Here is a 9,542-nt window from a genome sequence, read left to right on the forward strand (position 1 = left end):
TAAAGAAAATAATAAAAATTATTTGTGAAAAAAAAAAAGAGTACAATTCTCAATTTCAAGTACAGGGATGATTTAAAAAAATATCAATGAGCTTTGGTCCCAGAATTTAATAATCCTAAGAGGTGAATTAAATTTTTTTTAAAATATATTTCCTTTTTTGTTTGTTTTGGTTTTTCGAGACAGGGTTTCTCTGTGTAGCCCTGGCTGTCCTGGAACTCACTCTGTAGACCAGGCTAGCCTCGAACTCAGAAATCCGCCTGCCTCTGCCTCCCGAGTGCTGGGATTAAAGGCATGCGCCACCACGCCCAGTGTGAATTAAATTCTAAAGTCTACAAGCGATTTCTTTTTTTAAGAGTAAAGGGCTGAGCAGATCCCAGATGTCTTCTATTCTGAGGTCAACAGAGGGCTACAAATGGAGAGGAAATACCCTTTGTGGATGATGGAAATGTTGCAGGTCTGAAAGGAAAGGTATCCTGGCAGTGGGAGCCACAGAGTCACACAGTACAAACCTCACACAAGGGATTTATTGGGAGGGAAAACCGCAGAAAGACAGCCGCCTCTGCTCAGGCGAGAAAACAGCCCCTGACTGAGCTGAAGGCAGGCCTTACATAGGATTTCTTAGGGGACGGAGCTGTCCAGTTTTCAGGCTGAGGACTGCTGGGATTTCAAGTCCAGAGCTTGGGATTTCCAGGGATTGGTGAATTTTTCTGCTCAGGGATTTGTGGGTTTTCATGCTCAGGAACTGGTTTCTGTGACAAGCCCAGGGACTAGTGAGACTTCCTTTTCAGGGGATGGTGGGATTTTTTTTTCTTTTTTTTTCCTGTAAGGGCAGTGCCTGGCCACTCTCACATACCAGATTGCCAATGACTGCAGTAGCCCTTAGAAAACGACCTTTCGGGCGGTTAGGGAAGTCTGGGGGCGGGGCCTGGCTGCTTTGAGCTCAGCCAACTGAGAGCTGTGGCTCTCCTGCCTTGAGGGTGTATAAAGTATACAAGTTTACAAATAGAGTACACCACCGGGAATCCTTTCCCTGCTGCTTGAGTTGGCCTAAACAGCCAACAATGGGACCTTCCAAGTGTGTCAGTATCTTAATTTTGTCTGGAGGCAACATTTCAAAAGTTGTTTTTTTCTGAGTAAGCTAATACCCAGAATTTATTTTGGTGTGCGTTTAAACTTTCAAACGAATTTGAAAACAGCAAATATTCAAATGTGTACCAGTTCAAAGATTTTCTTTTTAATTAAAAAAATATCAAATTCAAATCCTAAGTCTTTATTTTAATGTCTAAGCAGAAAATGCAGTTGTGAAGAGCAGCTGTTACACCTCAAAAGCCTTTCACTGTTCTTAGTAAAACGGTTAATTAAATGAAGAGGCTTTACATTTTAGTTCCAAAAAGTAATATTGCTTCTCTAGATAAAATAGATGTGCCTTTTGAAAGTTTCCTATAAATAATGGGCCGCCGCCTGAAGACCTGTCAAGGTTCAAGTCTTGTCAATAGCTGCATTCAACTAAAAAAATGTAATAGCTGCTTTTTTTCTCTTTTCACATTTAGCTAATCGCAATTGCTCTTTGAATGCACGTTATTTACACATCAGAACACCCAAAGACAAAAGATGTCGTGTATTTAGGAAGATTGGACATTTAAGCTCATCATTTTAATAAAAGAAATTAACTTTCCTTCAGAATTAAGTATACATTACTCATCATTTCAAGACTATTTCTGATGGCCATGGATATACGAAGAAATGCAGTCTTGTTCTTATGAAATACTCGAATGCATTCCACATCTAAACCGCTAACAGACATAAGATCATATTTTAATTACCTCAACAGCTATTTTTAATCGTCAAGTAATGACTGGGTGAATCTAGTATAGAAAAAGTTACATGCCAAGCAGTCTTCCTTACACTACGGAGACATAAGAGCCACAAGTTTAAGGGCTTAAGGATGATTTCGAGTTCTTTAGGCAACAAAGAAAGGTTTTCTTTCTTTTTTTTTTTTTTTTTTACAAAGATAACCACCAGTCCAGGGTTCCTTTCTTTGTCGCGCAGTTAACGGTGGCGGGGTGGAGGGTGTGATGGGTCCGGAACTCCAAAGCCTTAGACGACGAGTCTCGCAGGAACATCGAGAAATGGGCACAGAGGACCTGGTGGACATAGCAGGCCTGACGGGGTGACCTGCCCCGCCCGATATAACTCCAAGCGCCACCGAACCGCATCCCCGGCCTCGCAGCCATCAGATTGCTGCCTCCGCGGCCGCAGCGAGCGTAGTAAAGGCCCGCCCCTGGAGGTGACTGACGGGCGGTTTCCTCCAATGGCTAGAGCGCTCAGCCCCGGCGGCCTGGGAGAGGGCCGCGGCTCGCGGAGGAATTCCACTTGCCCTTTAGTCCCGGGCAAGGTGTTGCGGCCGGCGCCATTTTCTGAGCCGCCTGTTTCGGGTGCCGCCATGTTGGTGAGGAGAAATCACCGTTACGGCCACTGTCCAAATCCCCGCGTCGCCGCCCGCCGCCCGCCGGCTCCCACGCCTCAGCCTCCGGCGGCGAATACAGACTAGAGCGGCAGCGCCGGCAGCGCGGGGCCGTTGCCCAGTCTTTGCAGTTAGAGCCCCATCTCTCTGGCGTGGTTGTTAATAGACTGGAAAAGTCTGTGTCTGTGTCGCTCACTAGTAACCGTGAGTTTTTACCACTTCGTCACCTGTCGGCGGCGGCCGGGGACAGGTTTGCCCGCAGGCGGCGCAGGGGTCCTCCCCGCGCCCCGCTGCCGCTACCGCCGCCGCCGCCGCCGCCGGCCTCCAGACCTGCCCTCCAGCCCCGCCCCGTTCTTGACCAAACATGACAGACTCTGAACATGCAGGGCACGACAGGTCGGGAACCCTTCTTGTCTGTCTTTCTGTCGGATGAGAGGAGGGGTCGGGGCGGCGGGAGCGGGCCGGGGCCGGGCGCCTCCTGCATGACTTAGACGTCTCTGTGTGGCTCCATCGGTTCCGCGACGCGCACCTTCGTCCACCGCCGCTGCCTGCCTGCCTGCCGGCCGCCGCGGGGGAGGCCGAAGCGGCCGCGCCCGCCTCCCGGAGCCGGGGTCGCCGTCGCGCTCGCCGCCCCGCCCCCGCCGGGCACGTGCGAGCCCCCCGCCCCTGGCCCGGCTCCGTCGTCGGCGCCACGCGGACGGCTGCCCGCCAGGCCAGCGAACCGGCGTTGGCAGCCCCGTTGGAACCGGCTCCAAAGGCTCAGTAGTAGGCCTTGTGGATGTTTGCCTCCTACCCGAGCCCACCTCTGAAAATAAACATGTTTAGGTTTTTTTTTTTTTTTTTTTTTTTCTTTTTTTTTGTTTTTGTTCTTTTTAAAGGCTTTAGTTTTTTTTGGAGGGGGGAGGGAAGCCTCTTTCCCTCCCATCCCCCACTCCCAGGCCATGTGTCTGCCGCAGTCCTATAACCTCCAGGAAAGTGAAATGACAGTTTTTCAAATTAAATACGATAACACGAGCAGACTGCAGAATTTTTAGCTTTACCTGATTTCCTCGGTGCTAGATATCATTTGGCTATTTAGCTGAGATTCTAGTTTTCCATTTTTAGTTTTGTTGTGCTCTGAGAGGCACATTCATAGTGCCATTCAAAGGTTTGGTGGCATTTACAGAATATACTCTTTTAAGTTTTAAATTTCAAATTTACATTGATAACCAAATTTTTAAAGGGGTCAGAGGAGGACTTTTATTAAAACTCCTGGTGCCAAGTCTCATTCATCTGATTCCTACTTAGACTATTAACTTGAAAATGGACATCCTCACATTGCTTTGTAAATAGTCTCAGAGATACATTGTGTTCTAGTGTGGCCCATAAGACTTAAGAATTCCTGAGTAATGTCATATGCTTTTGATAAAGCATTACACACACCTTCCTTCCCTAAATACAGAAGCAAAATAAACAAAACAACAACAAAAATCATTGAAATTTTAAATGCCAAAATATATGGCAACCTTGGAAGGGATTTAAAAAAACCCTAACAACTTCAATAATGTAATAATTCTCTAGAAAGACATCAATCAAGCATGTAGCAAGGTTTAGATAGTAAAATGTACTTACATAAGTGCAAAAGCTTGCACTTGACATTTTTAGTGATTTTTTTTAGAAAATGATACTTTTGTAGTTTCAGTGCTGTCAAATGGACCTGAGGACTCTTGTGTGATAGGCATGTACTCTAACACTTGGCTACACTCATAGCCCAATATTACCCTTTTAGAAAAAGTTTAAAAGTGAAGGTCCTAGAATTAACCGATAGTGTTGAGAAGTCTATTGATAAGCCAGTGACTTGTTAATGTACTTAAAATTCATTAATATGAAAGGAAATCTCATTTGTTAATGGATAGTGTAACTTGAATATGTAGAAATATGTATTTTACATAATAAAAACATGCCACCAAGTTTAGAAATGAGAATAATGCTACTATAGAACCATGGTACCATGGTTTTCTCTTCCCCCACCCCTTTTGAGATGTCTCATTAGCCTTAGCTGGCCTAGAACTTGATATGTAGACCAGTCTGTCTTAGAACGCAAAAAGATCTGCCTGTCTCTGCCTACAGAGTGCCGGATTAAAGGTGTGCACTACCATGCCAGGCTGCTATCAGACTTTGAAAAGAATTTGAGGCCCAGTGTGGTAATACATACCTGTAATCCAACACTCAGGCTGAGACAGGAAGCTGGTGTGTTCATGTCAGCCTGCCCTACACAACAAAACCCTGTTTTGTTTTTTTTTTAAAGTATAATTTGAAGTTTTAAAATACTGACTTAGAAGTTAAAATGAAACTTTAGTTTGAAGGATATAGATTAGGAGGAGGAGCACGTGATAAGTAGCAATAGTTTTGTTTTAAATTAGACCCAAAACTATCTCAAGTTAACTCAGTTTTAACTTAGCCAGTGTTAAGTGGTGTTGTGAATCATAGATATAGATATAGATGTATATATATATATATATATATATATATATATATATATATATATAAAACCACTTATGTGGAAAGAACTACATCAAGGAATTGCACTATCTGTATGTGGTGAATTATACGTATAATTCCAACACTCTGGAGGCAAAGGAGAATTGCTATTTGAACCTGGGCTAAAGGAAAGAAGGAAGAAACCCCACAGAGCAGGGGGTCTACAGAAATGGCCCTTGCTCCAGAACTGTAACCAGCTAGCTTTGTGAACTTGAGTTTCTTAGTGGATAACAGAAGTGTTTAAACCTCACCAAACCAGTGGTTTTCAGTGCTTAAGGGCAGGGCAGTTCCACTGATGACTGGGGCCCATACATTTTAGAAACTTCCCATGTAGTTATGAGCTGTTAGGTACATTCTTCTCAGTCTTATCTAATCAGACTGTTTTGATACAAAATGAAGAACAACAGTTCCTATAGAAATCTGTGGGTAGGTTTGTGACTACCTGTATTTTTATAGGTTTCTAGTTGATTCTAAAGAGACTTGGGAGAAAATAATCTATGGATTCCTCAAGTATTCCCTGTTTCTACATTATAACTTTTATACTGTAATACACATTTATATGAATTATATGTGAAGAGTATATAAAGTTTTGCATAGTCTAGGTTTTTTCACAAAGATTATTTTCAAGCCCTTTTTTTGATTTTTCAAGACAGGGTCAAGCACTTTTAAAAACTAAAATATGCATTCAGGAAAAAAGTGAAATCTCATAACTGCTTTGACTTTATACAAATTAAAATAGAATTTACAAAAGGGAGAAGTTCTAAATGTAAATGAAATTCATAAAATATGTTACTGCTTTAAAATTATTTTCTTGTACATGTTTTATATGGTGAGTGCTTTGTGTTCGTTTACTGTATTTTGAAAAAAATATATATGAAAAATCACCTTTTGAAAATATCTACTTGGGAGTCAGGTGTTGTTGATGCACACCTATAATCCCAGCACTCTGGACAATAAGAGAATGAGCGCTAGCATGAGTGTAAGACCAACCTGAGCTGTCTAGTGAGGCCCTGTCTCAAAACAGCAAATAACCCCCAAACAAACAAACAAACAAAACTATGTAGTTGGTATGCTTTCCTTTAATATTTTTATGCCTGGAGTAAGAAGTATTCTTTTATAAGGTCTTATAAATTTAATAATACCAATAAACTTGTAGATAGGTAGAATGTTAGATTCTTGTGCGTAAGTCTGGAGCCTAGTTTCTAAACATAAAGCAGAAAGAATTGAAAAGTTAAAGGTATAATCTCCCTTTCACTCAGTTCTCTTTTTATTCACTTTTTTTTTTTTTTTTTTAAGATTTATTTATTTTATTTATATGAGATCCCATTACAGGTGGTTGTGAGCCACCATGTGGTTGCTGGGAGTTGAACTCAGCACCTCTGGAAGAGCAGTCAGTGCTCTTAACCGCTGAGCCACCTCTCCAGCTCTTCCCCTTCATTTACTTCTTTCAGGCTTAACTTCACCCATCTAACTTTATCCTTCAGCTGGATGTTAACCCAATCAAAACAAGTTTGATATGACGCTTGATATCAAACCTATGGCCTCATGCCTATTAGACAAGAGCTCTCTCTACCTTTGAACTGTATTCCTGATCCTGCAGGCAGTTGCTGAAAGTTAAATACTAGTTCCTGCCTCAGACACTTCTACAGCAGAAAGGAAAGATAAACGAAACCCTAGTAACTATTAGAGTTTTCTAAAATATGTTAATGGTAAAAAGTTACTCAGGGTCTGCACTGGAGGAAAAGATTTTAACATGAACCTAGTGTAAGACTTTAGAACTTATTTATTACTTGATAAGACATGGATATTTTCCTTGAGTTGGAGGTTATTCTATGTTCTTCATGAACAATTTCATCTTTTACTTCCCTCCCTTTTAGCTTTTTTCCTCTTAAGCAGTAACAAGACTCCAGCTGGTCAGAAGGGTAGTAATTTAACAAGTTTTCCTAATCTAATGGGTTGAAAACTTGACCAGAGACTGCACCAGAGTTTGGCCAAATCCCATCAGAGGTTTGTGTGGAGAAAGCACAGGGAAATGAAGTGAAACAGTAGACTCAGACACGAGGAAGGTGTTAATGCATAGACACTGGGATCTATTTGGAAAAATGAGGAAGAGTCTTGAATAAACTTAGGGCCAAAGCCCTAACCCTGTAATATTTAATAATTATTCCTCTGTACATGAATATGCAGCAATAAAACATTACTAATATTTTATTTGGAGAGAAATAACATAAAAAAGTTAAATATTAGATAAGCATTTGAGAGTGAGGTGAGTTCTGTGGGATGTTTCTATTTTCAGTAGGGTTATTAGGTAACCACTTACTAAGAAAAGTATTTGTCAAAATTATGAGATAGGAGAGGAGTTCAGACCCAGAACATTTGTGAAAAAGCTTTCCAGATGGGAATGATAGGGGAAAAAAAAGCCAGGACTCAGGATGAGCCTGGTAGGATTAAGGGAAGAACTAGGAAGTGGAAGCAATGTGGCCAGAGGGGTTAGTAAGCGAGGGAGGTAGCAAGAGAAGTGCATCCTTTGGTGCTGTCTAGAGCCCTCAAGATATTGTAAGGACCTTGAATTTTCCTCTTCAGTGATTTGGAAAGCACTGTGGTATTTGAACAGAAGACTAGGATCTTGCTATGGGAAAGAGGAAAAAGCAACTCCTGCAGTAATAGGAGATATATCTGTGTTAGGATATGATAGAACTAAGTAACATTATCTGCTGGTTGAAAATGGAGCGTAAGAAAGAACGAGCCCAGAGCTAGGATAGACATTAGTAATTGTCCAGTAAAGACTTGATCAACGGCGATGATGCAAACAAAAAGCAAGAGTCATGAGTTATTTCTTAGTTAATTCTTGATAGAATTAGAGATTTCTGAGATGTTAGTTGAAATGATCAAGATAACTGAGATATAATTGTTGTAGACGATGGAGAAAAGAACACATTGTCTTAAAAACCAAGTGGCGGGGGGGGGGGAGCTTTCAAGGATGTGAAGATGAAGATCACAGCCCTAAAGGAAAGAAAAGTTCCAAAAAGTCCTTTCATATACATTATTCTAAATTAAAACCTCTTAGTAATGAATTAAAAGGTGCTGTAAACCGGTGGCCTTCAGCCAGAAAGCTTGCATGTTTGTTTGATTAGATGATTTTTTTCCCATGTATTGAAGATTAAACCAACAGCCTTTTACATGCTAGGTATGTGCTCTACCACAGAGTTAATGCCCAGCTTGTTTTGAAATAGCTTTGTTTGAGTACATTTAACATTTGACTTAATGTTTTCTACTCTATAGTCCTTTATCAGTACTGCCCAATATGTGCTTTGTTCATGTGGGTGACCTGGTTAGCATCTTTAGTTATAACTGGAGTTGTTTGTTTGTTTGTTTGTTTTTTGAGACAAGCCTTCACTGTATAGCCCTGGCTGCCCTGGAACTCACTGTGTAGACCAGTCTGGACTCACATCCATAGAGAGCAGGCTGCCTTTGCCTCCCTAGTGTTGTTATTAAAGGCATGCACTGACAACTGAAGTCTAACCCTTTGCTATGTATTGAACCAAGGTTTCTCCTGGACATATGAGCTGCCTATCTCACAGGGTTGGCTGACCTTGAATTCACCAGATCAAGCCTTCATGCCAGGACTGCCAGCACATTGCTTTTTTACTTTCTCCCAGAGTTACCTTTCAGAGTGACCCTGCATTATCAGTTATTCAGGGTCAGAAGCTGACTCACTTCAGAGCTGTTTAGATTCAGAAATGCCAACTTTGTCAATCACATTAATCATTTACTGTGTAAAAACATGTCTTAATTGCTTCCTATGAGTCATTTACTCTCACACCAACCCAAGAAAAAGGCCTAATTATCAGTCCTCCTTTTTAAAGAGAAGAAAGCAAACATGAAGGGTTTTGTTGTTGTTTGTTTTGGTTTCGGTTTTTGATGACTGTTTTTTGTATAGCCCTGGCTGGCAAATATGAAGATTTAAAGTTTGCAAAAGCACTAAACAAATCAACAGGAACTTCAGTAATCTTAACTACAGAGCCTGCACTTTTATCCACATTATCAGGAGAATGTATGTACATAAGAATATTAATTTATTCCTGTGAAGACTAGATGTTTTCATCGGAGAGTATGTTCTCCATATAGAATGCTATTTAGAAAATTTAATATAAAATTACCGGATGAGTAAGAGTGTGATATTAGGGCAAGAGGATTAGTTGTATATGACTGATAGTTTAGTGATATTAGTCTCTAATGAAGTTATATTCACATCTCCATAATGTTCCTATCACTTACACACTTGCATAAAGGGTGTCTTTCCTCCCAGGCGTATGGCACGGTGTATTCCACATTTGCCTTTGCAGTTCCTTTTCATTATCGACAGTCCCTCTTTTCTCCTAAGAGGAATTCTTTGCAATGCATGCTAATATCTTAAATTTAATTCTCACTTTTAACTTGGTCCAACTTAATCAGCTATGGTTTAATATTTTGGCTTTATGGTTAGTTTCCTCTTCCTTCCTTCCTTCCTTCCTTCCTTCCTTCCTTCCTTCCTTCCTTCCTTCCTCCCCTTTCTTCC

General features: G+C 41.1%; 2 protein-coding genes across 3 annotated transcripts in view; one reads left to right on the top strand and one right to left on the bottom strand.

The window, feature by feature from the left end:
• Nucleotides 1-517: 517 nt before the first annotated feature.
• On the bottom strand, nucleotides 518-2,737 carry LOC110318220. Its single transcript, XM_021193065.1, has one exon. The coding sequence runs from the start codon at nucleotides 2,443-2,445 to the stop codon at nucleotides 2,098-2,100; it is 348 nt and encodes a 115-aa protein (XP_021048724.1). The 5' UTR covers nucleotides 2,446-2,737; the 3' UTR covers nucleotides 518-2,097.
• The window catches only part of Zc3h6 (zinc finger CCCH-type containing 6), a 53,082-nt gene continuing 45,959 nt past the window's right edge, over nucleotides 2,420-9,542 (top strand). Inside the window, exon 1 of one of the 2 annotated variants that reach the window (XM_021193064.2) lies at nucleotides 2,420-2,860. In XM_021193064.2, the coding sequence (XP_021048723.1) occupies nucleotides 2,829-2,860 (32 nt within the window). In that variant the 5' untranslated portion in view covers nucleotides 2,420-2,828. The remainder of the gene's footprint in view (nucleotides 2,861-9,542) is intronic. The other variant, XM_029536625.1, reaches the window with a different exon arrangement.

Source organism: Mus pahari, chromosome 3, assembly GCF_900095145.1.
Source record: "Mus pahari chromosome 3, PAHARI_EIJ_v1.1, whole genome shotgun sequence".
NCBI lineage: Eukaryota > Metazoa > Chordata > Mammalia > Rodentia > Muridae > Mus > Mus pahari.

Coding starts and splice junctions, on each gene's coding strand:
- LOC110318220 (XM_021193065.1), bottom strand. CDS start 2,445: ATGGCGGCACCCGAAACAGGCGGCTCAGAAAATGGCGCCGGCCGCAAC.